This window comes from Ambystoma mexicanum, chromosome 1q (assembly GCF_040938575.1).
Source record: "Ambystoma mexicanum isolate Mex_15411 chromosome 1q, UKY_AmexF1_1, whole genome shotgun sequence".
Lineage (NCBI taxonomy): Eukaryota > Metazoa > Chordata > Amphibia > Caudata > Ambystomatidae > Ambystoma > Ambystoma mexicanum.
The window spans coordinates 35,046,133-35,069,449 of NC_090922.1; the positions used below are offsets into that span (position 1 = coordinate 35,046,133).

General features: G+C 49.2%; 1 protein-coding gene across 3 annotated transcripts in view; it reads right to left on the reverse strand.

Moving 5' to 3' along the window:
* The window catches only part of ADAT1 (adenosine deaminase tRNA specific 1), a 528,266-nt gene that overhangs the window by 157,216 nt on the left and 347,733 nt on the right, over positions 1-23,317 (reverse strand). For all 3 annotated transcript variants that reach the window (XM_069635460.1, XM_069635462.1, XM_069635461.1), the window contains one exon: positions 22,428-22,527. In XM_069635460.1, coding sequence (XP_069491561.1) covers positions 22,428-22,527 — 100 coding nt within the window. The remainder of the gene's footprint in view (positions 1-22,427; positions 22,528-23,317) is intronic.

Below are 23,317 nucleotides of genomic sequence, written 5' to 3' on the forward strand. Positions count from 1 at the left end.
GAAGGCATGGTGTCACAAGTACTGACACAATGGATACAATTTGTAAAACCTTTATTGATAATGTTGGGGCTGGAGAAACTCCTATTCTGGTCCATAACTAAGATGAGAGTAGTCTCGACCATCAAACGATAAACGAAACAGTCCTAGTGGAGTCTGTCAAATCAAAATGGCCTATACTAACAAAAACCTAATGCCTGCCCTATCTCTTGTACAAAACTTTTAAAAAGGAGACAATGGGGAGACCACCAGGGGGCGCAGACATGATGGAAGCCTAATCCATCGTCTCCCTCTTCAGGCGATAACAAGCTGGGAACAACTATACAAATATGTAACTTCCATCCTTGAAACTCAACGTTTAGCTGCAGAAGCAACCAAGGCAGCCGCGGATGAAATTTCGGGCAAAACCGCAAAAGGCAGACCAAAGGAAACCGAGCGTCATCTGCGAGTTCCGGGCCCTGCACCTCCGACTCAAACATGGCGGCCAAGTGACGGACTCAGTGCGAGAAAGGACCCGGTATAATCCACCAAGAGGGGACCACCCGCGGCAGCGAGGAGACCCGGAGCGCAGCACAGGAGAGTGACCGACGGCTGCAAGAGAGGGGTGCCAGGACCGTAGGATTGGCTTACAAGCCCAACAGTGCATGGTATGCTACCCCTCCGCCATCCCAACACTGTTAGCAGCCAAGAGCCCATCAGGGGTCCATAGGACACGCGTGCTCCGTGAGGGAACCCACACCGACTAACCTTAGCCCCCTGCAGGATACTGTGTGCAACGATCAAAACACACGGAGGGGTGCAGGGGGGGGAGCTGTGCAGCAGCCGAGGGAGGTCTGCATACCAAGCAGAGGCAGCGCGGGCGAGTCAGCCTGTTGGCCCCCCTCTCTCTTCACAGGGGGCCACTTCATCACCTCTCCACCCAGACCGCAGGCAGAATCAAGCCTCACAAAATCAGCCAGCACGACAGCGGGCAACAGCCCAACAACCTCAGTGACACTGGCCACGAAATTAGAGAACCTAAGGAGCAGCAGGCAATGCAGCAAGCCTGTAGTCTTGTGCTCTGGAGTGCGGCCACAGGAACCCACTAGGGCAGGCAATTATAAAATCTCTACTTGACAGCTGTGCACCCTATAACAGAACACCCCAAGCTGCTTTAAACATCCTGCCAGAAAGCTGCACTGGAGGAGTTGGAAAAAGTGGGCAGACATATCCCGAACACCACAGATAGACAGCAAAGAAACCGTGTGAAGGCCCAGGGCACCGGGTGCGCCCGCCAAGCAATATTACACTTTAGTGCTAAGGGAAAGAAGACTGGACTCAAGCACCTTAGCACTCCTTCAATCTTTCCGCCTATCAGACACAGCTATGGAGTCAAATGAAGTACAAAGCTCCTCAGAGATCCCAGGCAACGACATGAATAGCGCCACCAAATCGGACATTCTACTACTGCTAGGAGAAATTAGGTCCATTAAGTCCAGCTTAATGGAAAAAGTTTTGGATCTGCAAACCAAGATCGCAAAAGTGGAGGACAGACTAGAAGCAGTGGAGAGCAACCAGCAATCAGGAGACATAGCCACAATGCAGAACGAGGCCCGCCTCCAGGACTTAGAACAAAAAGTGAAAGATGTAGAGGCGAAACTCGACGACCTAGAAAACAGGGGGTGAAGATCAAACATTTGCATACTAGGTCTAACGGAGGAACAGAGGGAAACCCCAGTAAGCTTAGAAAAGAAAGTCAAAGCCCTTATCCAAACTCTATATGATGAAGCAGACGCCCCAAAGATAGAATTTGACAGAGTGCATAGGGCGGGAGGCCCCTCGTGAGCTCCCCGATCAGTCCTCGTGAAATATCACTACTATGTTCAGAGACAAGACATTCTACTAAGGGCAACAGAAAAGGGCACGACAGACTTAAGAGGTGCAAATGTGAAACTCTACCAGGACCTCTCGGCCATGATCCTAGCCAAGAGAAGGGGATGTCGCCCCCTCACAACCTGGTTGCAGGAAAAGGAGGTTACAGGTGGGGCCACCCCTTCTCACTGTCATTTGAGCTAGGAGGAGAGGACTTTAGAATCACATCGATAGAAGAAGCTGAGGGTGCCCTAAGACACCTCTGAGGCACAGCAGAGGACAGGGAAGCAGACCCCCAAAGGAGACCCACAGGACTGGCGACTGACCTGGCGCCAAATCCCCCAGGAGAGGTTGTGCGCAAACGAAGTGGAAATACAAGCGCCTCAACACACCATGAAGTCCAACAATTCGCCCAACTTTGAACTAGTAGACCTTTTCTCATTCTGAGGTTGCAGCACGCTGCTGAATCTACAAGAGCAACGGGCCTCGATTGAGGAGTGCCCGCCTCAGTTAAAAAAATAAGGGGATGGCACAGATTCATCCAAGTTACTAAATAATGGACCCAGCACATGTGCATAGTTGTATGTTAACACTTTGATATAGAGCCTGAAGAGGGGCCTCATCAGAGTGGCCCTTCTTGGTTTAGGGCGTCTCCGCCAGTGCCAGAGAATGCTAAGTTTAGCTTTTCTAGGGGAAGGGATAGGGGTGCGGGGGGGAAACACTCAACCGGAAAACTGGGAACACCAGAATATCTATGTAAATCCCCGCTGGAACTCGGCCACAGCAACATGCAAACTCCATAACACAGCAGAGGCAAAGCGTCACACACCTCTCAAAATGCAAAGCACAATGGCACCAAGCGATACACTAACACACTACCATGGCAAAGCCTAACGGGATAGCCTTTGGATCCCTGAATGTAAAGCGTCTAAATTCCCCTCATAAAAGATCCATGCTGGCTCCCCAGTTTAAACAATCTAAACTCGACATACTATTCGTGCAGGTTAACAAAATACACCCAAGGGGAGGAACGTAAGATTGTGGGTAGGGACAATGGGGACACAGTCTGGGCCTCGGGCCCCCAAAAAAGAGGCGGGGTGGGCATCTTATTCAGGAAATCCTTAGCACTTCAATTCAAACACATACATAAAGACACCCAGGGAAGATATGTAGCACTCAAATGGGTACTGAGGTCTCAGAGGATCACCTTATATACAGCCTATGCTCCAAATTAGAATCAATCAAGTTTCTTCGAGCCCTTGTTCAACTTCCTGGGGGACTGGAAAGTGGGTACATTGATTTGTGGCAGGGATTTTAACGTGGTGGCAGAACGGGACCTGGATTGGAACCCGGCACGGCAAGATGCACTGCTGCCAAGCAGCCTGCAAGGAACACGGTTCCTTAGACAGTTTAAGGAACACCACCTGATTGACACATGGCGCACATCCCATCCCAGAGACAGGTGCTCCACCTTCTTTCCCCCCCCCACATCAAGTCTACTCTAGACTTGATTATCTACTACTAGGGGCGGAATGTGAAAATTAGATTTTGGAGACATCCATAGAGGTAGTGGCATGGACAGATCATAAACTATGCACACTCAATCTAGACCTGGGACCCCCTCTTAAAACAGACAGACGGTGGATCTGCAATAACTTCTTGTGCAGAGACCCGGTATTTAAGGAGGAAGCAATCACAAGTTACTTTGAGATAAACGACATGGGTGGGATGTCTCTGAATACTGTTTGGGAGGCAGCAAAGGCCACGATAAGGGGAATCCTAATATCTGAAGGGGCGGCCAAAAAAAGACTCAAGCTACTCAGGAAGGTAGAACTCAAGACTACCATTTCAAGCCGAGAACACTATTTGCGCCAACACCCCACCCAAGCGGAAGACAGGCTATCTCAGATAGCGGGGCTCAGAAATGAACTAAAACATATTTGGAACGGAAAGGCACTCACACAGGTTAAATATCTTAAACAAAAATTCTTCGAGAAAGGAGATAAAGCCCATACAATGCTAGCGAACCGACTAAGAAAACAGAGAGCCGACAGGGCAGTATAAAAATACACGATGAAAAAGGGACTGCGCTTACAGACCCCCATGAGATAGTCACCCGCTTCTCGAGGTTCTACTCACTGCAGAAGAAGACACTGCACCCTCGATAGCTGCCTTACCTCAGCCCCCCATAGTACTAGAACACCTAGAAATGTTGAATGCTCCAATTACCACCATAGAGGTTCAGGGAGCAATCTCTCATCTGAGGGCAGGTTCGGCACCCGGACAAGATGGCTACACCCCGGCCTTCTACAAAATGAACAGTGGGACCCTCTCCCCCTTCCTTGCCAAGTTGTTTAATTCAATACTTATGACTGGCCAGGCACCCAAATCATTCACTGAATCGATAATAATAGTAATTCCCAAGGAAGGGAAAAATCCCCTAGATTGTACCGCCCGATTTCCCTCATTAATATAGATGCGAAAATTTACTCCAGCATCTTGGCTTCCCGCCTCGCCCAGATCCTCCCCAGCAGATACACACAGACCAAGTGGGTTACGTCAGGGGCAGACAGGGAGCAGACAATATTAGGAAAACCCTAGACATAATGGCCGGACTCCAGGAAGCAGACAGCAACCCCTTACTGTTATCACTAGACGATGAAAAGGCATTCGACCGTGTAGAATGGCCTTTCCTAAGAGCGGTTTTGAAATGGGTGGGACTAGGCACTGCATGGACACAAGGAGCCGGGGCACTATATCATAAGGCACAAGCCAAGGTCTCCATCAATGGCACCTCCTCAGCCCCTTTTGCCATCACACGAGGCACCAGACAAGGCTGGCCGCTCTCTCCACTGATTTACGCCCTGGTTATTGAACCCTTTGCTCAAGTACTGAGATCAAATCCCCTTATTCACGGCATAACACAGGGAAGCAAAGAATACAAACTGGCTATGTTTGCCGATGACATCCTAATGTACCTCACTAGGCCAGAAGAATCCATCCCAGTCCTTTTCCAAGAACTGCACAAATACGGAGCATTGTCTGGTTTCAGTGCAAACCCACAGAAAACCATAGTAGTCCCACTGAAAACAGACGGTAATTTCCCTCGATCACTAGATACGAGCTGGGGCTTTCGGATATTAAACCAATCGGTGACATACCTAGGGGTAACCATCACTGTTTCCCTACCAAACCTCTTTGAAGCAAATTGCGTCCCCCTATCGAAGGCTGTCAGAGATGACATTGATAGATCGTCCAAATTGTCCCTGTCGTGGGCTGCTAGATTCACCTCCATTAAAATGAACATCCTGCCGCGGTTCTTATTCCTCTTTCAATCCCTCCCAATACTGGTTCCGGAATCTTTCCTGGCAGAAATTAAACCTATACTTCTATCATATTTGTGGGCAGACAAGAACCCCAGAATCCCTTACACAACTCTCATCCAAACCAAGGAATCTGGGGGCATGGCATTTCCCGATTTACAGGAATACTACAAAGCTGACCACCTGTGGGGAAACCCTGAGAAACAACGGGTTGCCATGGAGAACATTCTCTTGGCACCAGTCACTCTGGGTAAAATGGCTGTGGGTTCCCCTACCATCTATTACGAGAAGAATTCGTCAACACCCGATTCTGAAAGTGCTATGGTTACTATGGCGCCCCTCCCGAGCCATGAGAGGGGTTACTTCTTGGCCCTCCCCGTTAAGCTGTGTTTGGTTCCCCTCCCATACAAAATGTCATATGTGATGTACACCGCTTTCAGCAATGGTACGAAGCCGGGTTGGTAAGAGCAGGCCAAATGTGGAAGGAGGGGAAGTACATTTCCGTGGAGGAACTTCGAGAGACCCTGCAGGGGGATAATATTTCTCCCATGCAATACCTCCAAATGCAAAGGGCCCTCAAGGATCCCTGGTGGGGAGACTCCCTTCAACGACCCCTAACCCCGTTCAAACGAATCCTTAGTGTCCCCCAAATTAGGCCCTGATCACCAGAGGCCACCTGAACCGCCCATCATCTGGGCTGAAATGGGAGGCAGAACTAGGTATGAATGATCAGCCAGGTGTCTGGAAAGCCATAAGAAGAGCAGTATGGGCATCATCTATATCCATACAATACAAGCTGCACAATGCGCGTATACTGGTCAGGTGGCATTACACTCCTAAAAGATTGTCTAAAATGTTCCCAGGCACCCCCCCCCCCCCCACACTGCTGGAGAGGCTGTGGAGAAATCGGCGATTACTGGCACCAATGGTGGGGATGCAGCAAAGTGAAAAACATACTGGAAAGAGGTCCTGGGGTGGATCCAAGAGGTAGACGGAATCCCTAGAGCACTCACACCAGTCCTAATTCTGTTTGGGGTGGAATCCGACGAGGAAGATTCACATGTTACCCTTACACACATGCCACGTAACCTATTATTAGCAGCCAGGGTAAGCCTAACCATTAAATGGAAATCGGCGACACTCCCCACCAAGAGAGAGTGGCTCACCAAAATGCACACAATCTATGAAATGGAAAGCTTGACAGCAGCAGTCATGGAATCTCGCAAGAACATAGACTTGATTTGGTTACCCTTCAAAGAATATTATGCGGCGTACTGGGGTCCCTTGGGTCAAACCAGGCAAAGCCAGCAGTGAGCCAGGTGCATTACACTATTAGGCGAGCCTGAAGTCGTGGACGCTTCCACAACTAAGTTGGAAAACACGCAACGTACGTTAAACTATACTTCACATTAGAGGTTTTGTAAAATTCTGTTTGTTCACAACACGATTATCATAGTTCGACAGCAAACTGGAAGAGTGTGGGAGAAGGAAGACGGAGGGCGGTGTAAAGCATGGGGAGCGGGGTAACAAACAAGCAACAGGATCTTGGTCGACCGCATTAACCTTCTTTATGTGTTTTGAAAAGTAAACAAAATGAAAAACAAAGGTGTTTTTGTTGATAATGACCTTTACTGTGAATGTAACATGTATAATGTCAGACTTGTTATAAAAAAATCAAAGAAAAAAAAAAGGAGACAATGGGCCTCATTACGGGTCCACTGGTAACCGTGCCAGTACTACCAGCGGGTTGCCGCCGGACCCTTAAATATTTATTGGCATCTGGTACCACTGGGGTGTCTGTACTCCTGCTCTCTATATGGTAGAGGAGAGGCAGAGAGGACCCCAGCCAAGATTCTCTATTTGGTAAACGTGGGCAAGCAATCAAGGCCTAGCTTCTCAGGAGGTGATGCGTGCTGGTTCTTAAGTACAGTGTAGTCCCCAAGCACCGACAAAGAAATGTCCACGCACTGTATTAGTTAAAACAGTCTTTATATAATTAAGGTTCACGATTATATACACTATCACGATAACTCACTTTGTACTCGGTTAATCTACAATGGCAAATATTTACCGTTCTATGTGGTACCACAATCACTATTTGATCTCTTTCAAGTGCATCAACTGTACGGGTAAATGTCACACAAATCAGTTCGTAAAGGAAACCAACAATAGATATAGGAGGAAAGCAGTTGGTTAGAACAATAGGCAGAATACTGGCCCTGCTACCTAGACACAGTTCTGTGTGGAGATCCCCACACCTGGGCAACCTGTAGAATAAAGATATATCACAAGCCCAGTCCATATACTGCTCACAAGAGTCTTTCCAATAGTTCAGCAACCCCTAAGTACCTGGTGTTGTAGAGTTCCTCGTCGGGAAATCGACGGCCCTTGTTGAGTGCACATTCTTTAAGGCAGGAGCCACGGGTCGTCAAACGTCTGGCGATGAACAGGGTGAACTACGGCGGTGAAGTGGCAGCTTCGTTCCTAGCGGTGCTTGTAGACGAATGAGCGTAGACGTCCTGCAAGGAAGAGGCGTGCGGGGCACCTCGATGTCGATAGTTCAGGATCGCAAAGAGTTTGAAGAACTGTGGCCCAGCACGGGCATCGAGTCGTCAGCGTCTCTGTGTCTTTAGGAGGCTGGAAACTCACCGATGGATGCTCCTCTGGCGTGTCGGCGGCCTCCACTTTCTCCGGTGGGACAAAGTGGTTGACGGTGCAGATGAGAGCGTCCGTGGATCAAATATTCTTAGGCAACGGGAGCACTGCAGATCCAGTCGGCAACGGCGGTCGTCGAGGGTGACAGACAACAGTCCGGGCGCTTCTCCTTGGGATTCTGCGGCAGTCCCCGTCTCCGGTTGGCAGCCTTTCATAGGTCCGTCTACCAGGGAGCTTTGGCAAGGATCAGCTGGTGCACGATGGTCCCTCGTAGCTCGAGCAGAGGTCTCCTTACCAGGTCCTCGCTTGGATCAGTTCTTGGAGACACAACCGCTTTCATATCGGCGAAGTAGAGCAACAGCAATTCTTCTCTTCCAGCAGGGCTTCAAGGTCAAGCTTCAGTTTCAACTCCAGTTTCTCTTTAGCTTCTGAACGATTTCTAACAGTGAGAGGCCCCCAGATATTCTAGTTGATCTCCCAATCATTCTGCTGGGTCACACTCAGGCAACCAATCGCTCACAAGGGCATTCAGCAGTCAGTCAGCCAATCAGGCGCACGGTGCATTCCGGCCATTCTACTCCATCCAGACACTCACAACACAGAATGTGGATTCGGACAAGTCCCATGCCATTCAACACTACACACTGCATTCATACCAGTTTCGGGCAGGGCTGTCTCAGTCATTGTGTCAAACACCAGATACCAGACATCCACAAAAAGAAGTGTATATTCGTCACATACTCCATTCACCCAGGTCCCACCCACAGGCGTACCTACAACATAAGGTCGTTGGGAAGGCTCCAGCCAGTCTGGTCAGCGTTTCCCCACACTCCCATACATGGAACTTCCACCCAACAGCCAGTCAGTGGGAAGGGACAGAGTCAGGGCTTCCCAGGACTTCAGGAAGATCAAGGTAACAGGCTATGGAAGGCAAGAGGCCAGAGGGGCCATCTTGTCCCCTTCAGGTATCTACCGATCCCAATGACAGGGCCTGGGCATCCCAAAATGGAGGATGCTCTGGGCACCAGTCAATTCAGCACGGAGCTGCTACCAGCCCGTGCCCTGCTCTGTGGGCCACCCACAGGTGCCCAAAAACATACACTAGGGCAACAGGGTTGTACCCCCACCCATGGGTACCATAAGGGTATCCCATGGGTCTGTACACCAAACCAAAAGAGAGAGCTGCACCGCCAGGAGTCCCACACAATAAAAAGCAGTAAAGGACAAGGATACGGAGGCCCTGTCCCTCCGATGCATTTCCAGCATCACAGTCGCCCCCCCCCCGACTGAGGTTAGGGTGCCTAATCTCTCACGGGATAGACACCCTCATACAGACGGTCAACATACCTTCTGGAAAGGCCATCTGCATTATCGTGACTCTTCCCTGGTCTATGCTCTATGGTGAAGTCTAGCCCTTGCAGGCTAATGGACCACCTGAGCAGTTTTGTGTTTTCACCCTTCATCTGCATAAGCCACTTCAAGGGCTTATGATCTGTTTGGACCTTGAAGGTAGACCCGGTAAGGTAGGGTCTAAAATGCCTAAGGCTCCAAACTATACCAAAACATTCCTTTTCAACAGTAGCCCACCTAAGTTCCCTATCCTTGAGTTGTCTACTGATGAATATGATTGGATGTTCCCTTCCTTTGTCATCTAACTGGGACAAGACAGCTCCAATTCCGGTGTTGCAGGCGTCAGTTAGAACGATAAAGGGCTTGCTGTAATCAGGTGCACACGGCACAGGTGCCCTACAGAGACTTTCTTTCAAGCCATCAAAGGCCCTCTGACAGTCTTCAGTCCAATTAACCTTTCTAGGTTGTTTCGGAGAAATCAGAGCTGTCAGAGGTGCAGCTATGGTTCCATAGTCTGCCATGAAATTGCGATAATACTCAGTGAGGCCCCAAAAACCTCTCACCTGGGTTTGAGAAGTGGGAGTCTCCCAGTCATGCACATCCTGTACTTTACTGGGGAGAGGTTTGATTGGACTCCCTCCTACCTCATGACCAAGATAAGTGACTTTCCCCTGAGCTATCTGGCACTTGGTGGCCTTGATAGTGAGGTTAGCCCTTTTCAAGGCCTGCAACACCTTATCCAGATCTGTCAAATGCTCTTCCCAAGTGGAACTGTAGATGGCAACGTTGTCTAAGTAGGCCACACAAAAAGCCTCCAGCCCACTGAGCCCATGATTGACCAATCTCTGGAAGGTGGCAGGGGCATTCTTCAACCCAAAATGCATGACCCTGAACTGGTAGAATACCCCTGTGTTGAGAACACCGTCTTTTCCTTGGCATGGTCCATCAAAGCTATTTGCAAATAGCCTGAGGTAAGGTCAAAGGTGCTCACAAACTTGGCAGCACCTATGGTGTCCACAAGCTCATCAGCCCTCTGCAATGGGTGCGCGTCAGTTTTGGTGACGGCATTGACTCCTCGGTAGTCCACACAGAACCTCCAATCCTTGATACCTGCCTCGGAACTTGCCTTGGGGACAAGGACCACAGGACTGGACCAGGGACTGGTTGAGGGTTCAATAACACTCAGATGCAACATCTTGGCGACCTCAGCCTGGATGTGGTTCTTAACTGTATCTGACACACGGTAGCACCTGCTTTTGACAGGCACACTGTCAGCAGTGTCAATTTCGTGCCTACAAGACAGTGTAAGGCTTGGTGTCAGTGAGAACAGAGAGGCATACTGCCGGAGCAAAGCCCTGCGAGCCCTCTGCTGCTGTGTCGTCAGATCGGGAGAGAGATGTACTCCCTCCACTGAGCCATCCTGAGGGTTGCTATGCAGCAAATCAGGAAGGGGCTCACTCTCATCCTCTTCTTGCTCTGAAGCTAGCAAGAGACACGAGACCTCCGCTCGCCTATGGAAAGGCTTGAGCCTGTTGATGTGGAATACTTGAGGGGCTACCCAAGAGACTCCCATCTCAACCAGATAATTGACTTCACCCATCTTGGAGATTATCCTGAAGGGTCCAGTCCATTCATCTGCCAAAGCTCGAGGCTTGGTAGGCTTCATCACAAGGACCTCCTGTCCCGGAGTCCAATCCACTTGCAATGCTTTAAGGTCATGCCAGTACTTGTTCAATTCCTGGCTGGCCTTGAGATTTGCTGTCGCCTGACCCATCATCTGTGTCATCCTCCGTCTGAGGCCTAACACATAGTCCCCCACTTGCTTGGCGGGACCTGGTGGAGGGGTGGCTTCCAAACCTTCTCGGATCAAGGCAAGGGGCCCCCTCACGGGATGTCCAAAGAGTAACTCAAAGGGGCTGAAACCAACACCCTCTTGAGGTACCTCTCTGTAAGCAAACAGCAGGCATGGCAGGAGAAGATCCCACTTCTTCGTTAGGGGCCAGTGAGAGTTTTATTAAATCTCTCAACCAGACCATGGGTCTGGGGACGGTAAGAGGTGGAGAACTTGTAGGTAACCCCGCACTCTTTCCACATGGTTTTCATGTAACTAGACATGAAGTTGGTTCCTCTGTCAGAGACAACCTCCTTAGGGAATCCAACACGGGTAAAAATGCTCAGGAGAGACCTGGCACCCACCATGGCAGTAACAGTCCGAAGGGGTATAGCCTCTTAGGGGTACCTGGTGGCATGATCAACCAAGACCAGGATGAACCGATGCCCATCTGAAGTGGGATGGTCAAGGGGACCAACAATGTCGATGCCCACCCTCTCAAACAGTGTGCCAACCACTAGCAATGGTTGCAGTGGGGCAATGGCACTGCCTCCAGTCTTGCCAGACAAGTTGAGCAGGTAATGCAGTGGGACTCCACTTCTACTCCCAATCGTGGCCAGTAGAAATGGGCAGAGAGCCTCTGCTTAGTCTCCTTGGTACCAAGATAACCAGCTAAGGGCACCTCATGCGCCAACTGCAGCAAGAAGGGCCTGTAAACCTGGGGTACCACAAACCTCTTGAGGACACCAAGTTCAGGCTTAGTGGGCTCACTAACAAGGAGCTCACCCTCCCAATAGATCCGGAATGTCCTAGGCACTTCTCCTTGTGCCTGGGACAGGGCCTGTTTCGGAGGGGGGAGGGGAGGGAGAGGGGGAGAGGGAGGGGGGGAGAGAGAGAGAGAGAGAGAGAGAGAGAGAGAGAGAGAGAGAGAGAGAGAGAGAGAGAGAGAGAGAGAGAGAGAGACACTCTCTCTGACCCTTACAGAAGTCCACCCGGGAGGGTCCCCCTTTAGCTAACTAGCATTGAAGGTCGAGGTGGTCCTCCGGGTTGAGTACCTCTCCCACAGGAAAGTCTTCTGGCTCTTTTCCCACAGGAGTTGAGACTGGGTTCACCACTGGACTCAGCCCGTCCGGAGCATGAGTCCCAGTGGATGCTGCAGCAGCAGGAAGAGAAGGATTCCCCTCCACGGTGGTGGCCATCTTACCCTTCCGTTTCCTTCGCGCCTTGGGTTTCCTCGTCAGCGAGGGTACTGGGCTCGCAGCCGGACCTTGTGTGACCTGCGATCGGGTGACCGCCACCGCAGCCATGGGTTGACCATCCGTGATCATCCCCAACTCGACCAAACCATTGCCTAACAAAATGTTTGCAGGCACGTTGTCCTGAACCAGGACTGGAAGCTTTGCTGTCTTGTCTCCAATCGTGATGTGGACTAAGGCTACATGCGATAATTTGGGAGGCCCACCAGCTAACCCGGTAGTTCTCAGAGAAGCACCTACATAGTCCTCTGGCTTCAGCAGGGTCCTGTCCACCACTGTCATGCTTGCCCAAGTGTCTCTGAAACCAGTAGAAGGCTGGCCATTCAAGAGGACACTTCTCAAAAACCTACAGGTGTTCTGTGTGTTACGCTCACCTGGTTTCTGCGGAGGCGTTGGGGCACGGTTGCAGCCCTCTCAGGAGTTAGATCACCCTTGTCAGGTTCTCCCTCTGCGCATAAGCAGTGAGCGGCGGCAATTGGTGACACTGCTCCTGCGTGGATATGAGAGAATGTGAGTGCGCTGAGCTGTGACTAGTGTACCTCTCAAACCCTTCTCCCAAGGTGTGATTTCTGTGGGTATGTACCGGCCCATAAGGCTCACCTGTTAATTATTGATGATAAACTCTCTGTCCTGCTACTTCTGTCAGGGGCGCTTGTCGATGGGACCTAGTTCCTTCACTGATCCCCGGTAAGTAATAGTCCAGTCCACCTGCCACTATGCTTCTCCTGGTTGGTAGTAAGTGTCTCTCAATGTCTCTTGTCTCTTTCCCTTTCTGTTTTCTCTTTGCCTCTTCTCGTTTTATGTCTTTGTATTATTGCTCTCAATATTGTTGTTAATTCCTGAATAATCTTCCTTTTCTGTTTTCTTCCCAATAGGTGGAAATGAGACCCAAAAGCAGCTGTGGGGGCGCAGAACGCGGCCGGGTGGAAGAGGGATGAAACTGCAATGTCCGACAGCAGGTAAGTGATGGTTTAAGGAAAAGAGCAAGATTCGGTGGTAGCGCAAACTTAAACTGAATGTCTTTTAAGTGTCTAACCTTGCCTTTCATTTTTACTTGCAGGTACTGCTGTCGCGGATGGAGCGCGTCATGCTGCGGTGCCAAGATGAAGATTTCAGCGTTCCGTAAGATTTGAAGATGAGCTGCGGTGCCAAGATAAAGATGTCAGCGCTACGGAAGACTTGAAGATGAACTGCAGTGCCAAGATGAAGATGTCAGCGTTCCGGGAGACTTGAAGATGAATGCCAGGATCAACGAAGACGCGCACAGGGGAGAGCAGGTTTCCCCAAGTATGATAGCAGGAAGCAGGATTTCCAAAGTTGAGTCTGATCCCAGGCGGCGGTGAGCGTTACGCTGCATGGAAGTGCAGAATAACGCAAAGTGTCTGCCTCGGGGATCGGAGCAGCTTATATAGCTGAGATTGTGGGCAACGCCCACTAGGCCTGGCTTGCCTGCCACTCCTGCCAACCCAATAGCAGCAGCCACACCCAAGAGTACACGTGGGGCTGCTTTAGTGAATGGAAGTTCCCATGTTAAATGCATTTTGCACCCAAAATGAGGTGCTATGTCCATAATAAAAGCATTCTTGTCCCAAATAAATGTTCTTGCTTACTGTTATTCATGAGCCTGGCGCCAAAGGCGCCATGACTGTGTCCATCCGGGCCCCCTGTGATTATGGCCCTCTAATGTTTGCTTTCTTGGCCCCATGACCATGACACTGTGGGATAGTTGCCAGTACTTTTGCGTACTGGTCCCAGCCCCAAGGGACACTAGGGAAATCTCTACGGGAGCACTGAATGTGATCCCGGTAGAGGAGGGGAGGACAGTGGCCTCCACCTCAGGTACGGAGTAGGGGTAGGTCAGGCTGACAGCCTGGACTCCAAGTGCCTTACCCTTACACTTGGGGTCCCCCCTTCAGTGATCCAGAGCACCACAATCCCCATAAGTGCTGGGAGTGCGGGGTACGGTACTGGAACCACTGGGACCATGCTTTGCAGCAGGCGGACCACTACTCTTACTCCCACCCACAACAGACTTATCCCCACTAGGTGTTTGGGTCTTAGGAGAGGATTGTTTTGGTTTACCCGACTGTGATTTCTTTTGGGACTCCTCAGCTTTCAGAGAGATCCCCTTTTCTTTGTCCTTCCCACTGGAGTCCTTAGGGGACACACGGTGGGAGACCCACTTGCCAGCCAACCTAGCCAGCTTAAAGGGATCCAAATTGTTCTGGTCAGCATAATACTGACGCAGCTCTGGTGAACAGGCTTCAGAAAAATGCTCAAAAAACAAAAGGTGGGACAATTCAACAAAAGTTTTCACCTTGTATCCATCAATCCATCCCATCATGTTCATGTGCGCAGCACTCACCCAGTCAACCCAAGACACATTCTCTCTTTTCTTAAAATCCCTGAACCTTTTAAGGTATTGGGTAGGTGTCTTGCCAAAATTGGCAATCAAAGCAGACTTCATGCACTCATAGTGACCCCTTTCTTCCACACTCAGTTTCAGAATACAGTCATATCCAGTCTGAGGCACTCTGCTTAACAAACACTTGGCCCAATCTCTTTTATCAACATCATGAATTGCACAAGCCATTTCAAACGCTTCAATCCACTGGAGGATATCAGAACCCCCCACATACACACCTACTAAATCTTTCATAAACTTGGTCTGGGGACCTGACAATCTCAACTGGTTTCGCTGATGTCTCCACTCTGAATCTTCTGGTGCTCAGTGTCCCTATATTTGAGTATCACTTGCTGCGCCAACTCCTCTTTCTTTAACTCAGCTTCGGTTGGCAACTTTTTGTATTGAAAGGCTAACTGTTCCCATTGTAGCTCCAATTTTAAAAGTTCAATCTTCAGGGCGTCCGCCTTAAGAGCAGTGCTGGGGGCCGGAACAGAGGCAGCAGGAATGGTGGCATTCCCAGAGTCAGATTCACCATCACCCCCAGGGGCAGAGTACTCAATGGTTACATTCTCCCCTTCAAGAGCTTCGCAATCAGTCTGTTAGTCCTCCAGGGCAGCTATCAGCTCCGCCCTAGACTTATCGAAAAAGTCTAACTCCCTGGCTTCACAAGCACTCTGGAGAGCCTCTAAGCTCAACCATTCGCAAATAGATTCCATTGCTTGTAATGCAGTTATCTTATACACACCTAAACCTCAATTTAACAAAGTGCAGATATTTTGTAAGTGGCACGGTTATACACTGATTCTTAAAACCATAAGTATCCCACTTCTGCTGCCAGTGTAAAGACTGGAAGGGAGTGTCTGTACTCCTGATCTCTATATTGTAGAAGAGAGGCACAGAGAACCCCAGCCAAGATTCTCTATTTGGTAAACGTGGGCGAGCAATCAAGGCCTAGCTTCTCAGGAGGTGATGCGGGCTGGTTCTTAAGTACAGTGTAGTCCCCAAGCACCCACAAAGGAATGTCCACACACTGTATTAGTTAAAACACAGTCTTTATATAATTAAGGTTCACGATTATATACACTATCACGATAACTCACTTTGTACTCGGTTAATCTACAATGGCAAATATTTACCGTTCTATGTGGTACCACAATCACTATTTGATCTCTTTCAAGTACATCAACTGTACGGGTAAATGTCACACAAATCAGTTTGTAAAGGAAACCAACAATAGATATAGGAGGAAAGCAGTTGGTTAGAACAATAGGCAGAATATTGGCCCTGCTACCTAGACACAGTTCTGTGTGGAGATCCCCCCCACCTGGGCAACCTGGAGAATAAAGATATATCACAAGCCCAGCCCATATATTGTTCACAAGAGTCTTTCCAATAGTTCAGCAACCCCAAAGTACCTGGTGTTGTAGAGTTCCTCGTTGGGAAATCGACGGCCCTTCTTGAGTGCACTCCCTTTAAGGCAGGAGCCACGGGTCATCGAACGTCCGGCAATGAACAGGGTGAACTACGGCAGTGAAGTGGCAACTTCGTTCCTAGCGGTGCTCGTAGACGATGGAGCGTAGATGTCCTGCAAGGAAGAGGCGTGCGGGACACCTCGATGCCGATAGTTCAGGACCGCAAAGAGTTTGAAGAACTGTGGCGCAGCAAGGGCGTCGAGTTGTCGGCGTCTCTGTGGTCTTTAGGTGGCGGGAAACCCACCGGTGGATGTTCTGCGGCGCGTCGGCGGCCTCGACTTTCTCCGGCGGGACAAAGTGGTCAACAGTGCAGACGAGAGCGTCCTTGGATCAAATGTTCTTAGGCACCCGGAGCACTGTGGCTCCAGTCGTCGCCAGTGGTCATCAACAGTGACGGACAACAGTCCGGGTGCTTCTCCTTTGGATTCTGCGGCAGTACCTGTCTCCGGTCGGCAGTCTTTCGTAGGTCTGTCTACCAGGGAGCTCTGGCAAAGATCAGCTGGTGCACGATGGTCCCTTGTTAACGGGGAGAGGTCTCCTTACCACGTCCTCTCTTGGATCAGTTCTTGGAGCCACAACCACTTTCAAATCGGCGAAGTAGAGCAACAGCGATTCTTCTCTTCCAGCAGGGCTTCAAGGTCAAGCTTCAGTTTCAACTCCAGTTTCTCTTCAGATTCTGAACGATTTCTAGCAGTGAGAGGCCCTCAGATAAACTAGTTGATCTCCCATTCATTCTGCTGGGTCACACTTAGGCAACCAATTGCTCAGAAGGGCATTGAGCAGTCAGTCAGCCAATCAGGTGCACAGTGCATTCAGGCCATTCTTCTCCATCCAGACACTCAACACAGCATGTAGATTCGGACAAGTACCACCCCATTCAACATTACACACTACATTCATACCAGTTTCGGGCAGGGCTGTCTCAGTCATTGTGTCAAACACCAGATACCAGACATCCACAACAAGAAGTGTATATTCGTCACACACTCCATTCACCCAGGTCCCATCCACAGGCGTACCCACAACATACGGTCGTTGGGAAGGCTCCAGCCAGTCTGGTCAGCACTTCCCCACACTACCATATATGGAACTTCCACCCAACAGCCAGTCAGGGGGAAGGGACAGAGTCAGGGCTTCCCAGGACTTCGGGAAGATCAAGGTAATAGGCCATGGAAGGCAAGAGTCCACGGGGGCCATCTTGTCCCCATCAGGTATCTACCGATCCCAATGACAGGGCCTGGGCATCCTAAAAGGGAGGATGCTCTGGGCACCAGTCAATTCAGTACGTACCCTGCTCTGTGTGCCACCCTCAGGTGCCCAAAAACATACACTAGGGGGCACAGGGTTGTACCCCCACCCATGGGTGCCATAAGGGTATTCCATGGGTCTGTACACCAAACCAAAAGAGAGAGCTGCACCGCCAGGAGTCCCACATGGACTCCTGCGCAGAAAGCACGACAGAACACATGATAAAAAAGCAGTAAAGGATATGGATTCGGAGGCCCTGTCCCTCTGATGCATTTTCAGCATCACACCCATTCCCATAGATTCCCACCGGATTCTATGGGAATGGAGAACACAGAAGCACTGGCACCATTGTTTACGGTGCCGGTGCTTGCGTGACGTTCTGCATAACGTTGCGGCAGTGACCAGCAGGGTCCGACCTGTCGGGCACAGCCGATCCGGCATGCAGACCTGTAATATGGCGGTCCGTAAACAATAGTGCTGGTAAGCTTACCGGCACTGCTGTTTCCAGACCGGCAGGCTCGGAATGAGCCCCAATGTATGCAAAAGGAAAAGACAGTGTTCAAATAATAATGTGGCTGAAGCAGCTCTCCTCCCCATATAAGGCCTCACGAGGTAAGCCAATCCTTGTAGGCAGGATGACACACCCTGGCTCGGCTTCCAACACAGTACACAATTCACAACCATTGATCGAGGCCCGCCGAGCCTTCCACGTTTAAAGTTCCTTTCTCTGGCTTTCAAAGTAATGTTTTGGCCAAAACGTTCACAAAGGTCCCCGTCTGCCGGGCTCAGAGTTCTCGTAGGTCCCCCTCTTCTGTGCTCACACCTCTCACGATATAGTTCACACAAAGTTGCAAGGGGGCTCCCGTCCCCAAGCTTAATATATATTGGGTTTCCCTCAATCGCACTCGGACCACTTTCAGATGTCGGAGTCTTTCAAATGTACATGGCTTTCTTTATAGACACTATTTACTTTCACTCTTGCTGTTATTTCTCCCTTTTGCTTCAAACAATGCACCTTTCACGAAGACTTTCGAATGGGTTACTTCCTTTCACCGGACCACTCCGTTACTTAGTATCGCTTATCTTGCAGCTGTATTTCACTTTAAAGTTCATTCACAGGTCTGCCTTTCTTTGCGTTTCATCTACACGCATGCAGCGTGTGATGTTGCTACTTCATTCACTTTAACACACACCAATCTCTCAGGTCGCTTGCCAAGTCACTGGATGTGTGCGCTTCTTTCTTGTTTGGCGCTTTCTGATTTTCGAGTGAAGGTTAGTACCAAAGGCTTCACCTCGCCTGCCCAACTCTGTCGTTCACCCGCGAGGGTCGCTGGCGTCCTTGAAACACAATGCAATCTTCACTTGTGGGATCTGGCCTTCTCTACGTGTCTTTCACGGCCTGTCAGAGGCAACAACCTCCAGTTGGGAAGCCTTGGAGTTTTTGGCCCGCTACTCTGTTCCCCGGGTCTGTTGCTCTGCTCCAGTAGGTGTGATTTCATCTCAGAAGTTCTGCTCATTCTCGTGTTCCGCCTTGCTCATTCTTGTGTTCCGCCTTGCTCAGTGTGTATCTTTAGGTGTTGCCTTTTATTCGTGCAAGGAGAGCTAGATTGTATCAGGTGTATGCACTTAGGGTGAAGTGCCTGGCTTTGCCTGACCAGATTAATGGGACATGTGCAGTACAATGTGAGCGAGTGAGTCTGGTTACTCTCAGTCACCCTCTTCTTCCGCCCAGTGTTTGTGTAAAAAGGGGGGGGGGTTGGGACTTTGGAAAATCCTAAAAAATAGGATGGGTCGATAAACAAAAAAGGGCGAATATCACATCTAACCAATGGGTTTCTCACCCACACTCCCTGAAGACCATCACCCAGGTGATCCTCCTGCACTGGTCCACCCCCAGGAACTGGATCCAAAAGCAATGGCAGTGTCCTGGCCACCTGGATGACAAGACCCAGAGGACTAGCAGGTGAGATACCCTTTGGTTTCTCACGAGTTGGAGTAGTATGAAGAGGCAGAGGAAGAGCATTTAAGAGTAGGGGAGCAAGGAAAGAGCGAGAGAGCAGAAACAAGATGGAGCATAGGGGGCTCGAGTAGTGGCAACAAGGTGATCTGAGGATTACCTCAACAAGCGAGAAGGAGAGTAGGAAGTAAGATGAACAGATAGGTAGGGTGGGACGAGTTCATTGATAGTTTTGAAGATGATAAGAAGTTTATACTTAGCCCTTTGTTTCATAGATAGCCAGCCAATATGGCAACGGGCAGAGAAGTTAGAGGTAAAGCCAGAAAGATTGAAAAGTGTGCAGGCCGCAAAGCTGAGGTGACAAAACATAGTTGGGAAGACCAAAGAGGAGACTGGCACAGTAATCAGATCTAGACAGGACTAAGGAAGAGATTAGCTGTTTAGCAGTATTGAAAGGAAGAAGATGACAGAATTTTCTGATATTGAGGCAGTTGAGTCTGGCTGCTGTGGGAGATTTTGAGATAAAGAGCGAGAAGTGTGATGGGTCGAAGATGGCACCAAGGCTACAAGAGGAAGCATAGTATGGTAGCTAGTCAGAAGAGAAGAAAAGGAGGAAAGGAAGAGATGGCATATTTGGCTGAGAAGTGGGGATCTTCAGTTTTAGTGGAGATGAACATGAGGGATTGAGACGCCTCGCAATATCTGATGGTCGGGAAGACAGTTTTACATTTTTGACAACAGCTCGTTGGATAAGGAGTGCAAGGAGAAGACGATCTGAGTGTTGTCAATGAATGCTGTGGCATTAATGAGGAACTTTTGGCAAGAGACAATGCATAGAATGGATTCAGTCTTTCGGGGGGAGGGCTAAGCCCACCAAAAGTAATTATACTTCAGCTATTCAAAGCCGGGGTATCAGGATTGGCAGCTAGAATGGCAAGTGATGCAAGGAGTGGAGGATATATTCTAGATGGAGTATGAGACAAACAAGATTCCATTCCTAGATGACAGGCTTCTTGGGCAGAAAAGTTACAAAAAACAGCAATGTACTTTCGGGTCAGTAGCCATAGTGTGTTTCTTCACTCACGTTGAAGCCGAATATGTTGCTCTGCAATTTCAATGTGTCCCGTTTATGGTGCGATCCTGCTGCCCGAGTTTGGTTTCCTTCCGTCCTTCCGACATTCTCCCTCATTTAATCCCCATTCCCTCTAATATACCTTATCTGACCCTCTTCTGGTCACTCCCCCTCTACGCTCCGTCCTCTTTCCTGTTCCTGCTCCCACTCAGCCCTATGCCCCACCTTCCTCCAATCCTTTCCTTGTTGCACCCTGTATTTGGATGACCAGCATGTCTCCCGTGTATGCTTAGTGCATGGCCACTCACTTTCAGCCTGTTCAGCACAGAGGTTTATTTCTGCTCCTACCGGATCTTTTTGCCAGCTTATGCTCATGTTGCCTAACTTTCTCTAGCACCCATCGGTTTCTCAGCTCTGATGGCCCTTTGGTTATTCTCCACCTGTCGTTTCTCAGTTGTCTTTCGGAAATTCCAAAATAATCCCTGTGATAGGAAGCTGTTATGGTTTCTGTTTCATTTCTGCCCCTGACCTACATTTTCTTAGTACCTATACACCCCATTTTGAAGAATCCTGGGTAGAATGACTGGGTTACCACCCTCTCGGCTGATGGTGTTTTTACTCACCTGATGATCTTGGTAACCTGTAGGATTCACTGGGGTTACGCCCCCCAAGGCTACATTCTGGGTAGTTCTAATTGTAGTGTTACTTCTTATTTAATTCATGCACCATGAAGAAATCAAGGTCCACACAATGGATCATGTGAAGACCACTTCAATAAATCTTGAGTGGTGTTTTTATATTTAGTACAATTGCCCTTTGTGATGACACGTGTTTCGGCGGAAAGACAACGCCTTTTTCAAATCAGGGCTGCTCCAATCGCTATGTCTTGATTGGTAAGTAGTCGTTATGTCGACGTTAGAAAGTCATGGGTTCGATCCCAACCTTGTCATCCGCACGCCGCCTTAAAAAAAGGACACGGACACCTGGAGCCAAGGGAATAAAATTCTGGGACAGGGTAAGGATCGGTGTGGATTAGCACCTGAAGTTCCACTTTGACATGAATCCTGACACTGGGCAGGAAAGGTGTGGATACTCCGCAGTAGCAACCTAGAGCATTGCTTTTGGCCAATAAAGAGACTTTAAGGGTACAGAAGGTTTGCTAAGCTAGGCAAAATCTGAAGACACAATGCTTGAAAGTTCAGGGGACGAGAATCATGAAAGGTCAGTGGATGAGAATCAGTATGATGATATCTGGGGGTGGGTTTGAAGATATTACACTTGAAAAGCTTGACTGGACTACTTTGTGACATGTGTCCTAATGTCTTGTGTCTCATCTAACTGTGTGATGTCTTGTGTGTTTGTATATTGTGGTCTATATGTGTGTGTCATAGTTGTTGTTAACACCATTCTGTAGTGGCCTTACCTTGCAGGATTTCACATATAGGTTCCTTGCTTATTTAGATGTTGGTTAATCAGAGCACTGGATTTAGCTCGATTGCGTAAAAACCATTATGTTGGATACCCATATACCCGTTTGGCCTGTTATCTATCTAGGCCCATGAAAACATTCTGTTTAAGCAAAAAAAAAAGAACACAAAGATTATTATTTAAAAGAGAAGGGATTTGCTTGCTGTTAACACTGGAAAGTTTGGTATGATCAAGACCAGCTTCCTGAGGATCCAAGATCTCCTTTAATCGATTAGTAATGCACTAGAAAAGCTGCAATTCTGCAAAGTGGGAAACAGTCTCTACAGTAAAAGAGCAAACATAGCCAGCAACTCTGTTTTAAAGGAAATAATACAAGGCTAAAGGACACAGAGTTCTCCTACCCAAAACTGCAGGTATAGGTTATGTATATATGTAGCCCATGGTACTTTCAGGCATTTCTTCACAAACCATCATTTCCCATCTCCCGGAGCCTGAGGAAACTTTTATTTTTTTCTTTGCTCAAGTTCTGCTGTTTAAAATCAGGCCAGACACCATAGGTTTTACACTGAATGTGTCTTACCTGGCTTGAGGTGTTCCAATAGCTTTCTTGGTAGCTCCTTGCTTATAGCCATTGGCAGTGACATCAAGTGGATTTTCTGGGACTTTGCACCAGCTGATTGCTAAAAAGAAAAGAGCACTCCATTGTCATATTAGATTGCCAGGTCTTCAATTTCTATAAACACGCATTGGTAAATCCAATAGGTCTGGCTGTTTTAGAGAAATGTGTTTCGAGACGCCCCAAGACAAAAAAAGGGTCTGGGGGACATAGGGGAAAAAACATTACGGTTATACTGGCCTTGAGACAATCCTACCGCACAATTGCAGAGACAAAGGTAATAAGTGCACAGGGGGATTTAGGGGCAGGGATGGGAGTAGGTGAAGTGCAGGAGTGGGGAGCAAGGGGGAGAACAAGTGCTAAGGGGAGCCACAAGGGCAAGTGCCCGGGAAAAAAGAGGGGGGAGGGTAGACAAGTGCAATGGACAGGATGGACCAGATACAGGCTAGTCCGGGGAAGGGTGCCCGAGGTCAAGTGCTGGTAAGGGATGCTGGGGGGACTCGTCAGGGATGGTCTGGCTCCTGTATGATTCAGAAGGGACCAGGCACCACTCAAAGTGGTGGAGGGACATTAGCAAGGGAGGGGGAGAGGGAAGGAGGAGGCGAAAAGGAAAGTCTTGAGAAGTTTCTGGAACTTAAGCTGATCCGGCTCAAGTCTGAGTGTTGGGAGACCGTTCCAGTGGGAGGATCCTACAGACGAAAGGGATCTACCTCCCATTCTCTGCTTGGAGAAACATTTGAGTTGGAGCAAGAGGACCAAAGAACTCTAGCAGGGAGGTACTTAGAGAGAGAAAGCTGGATGTAAAGAGGCCACAGGCCCCAGACAGCCTTGTGGATGATGCAGAGGGTCTTGAA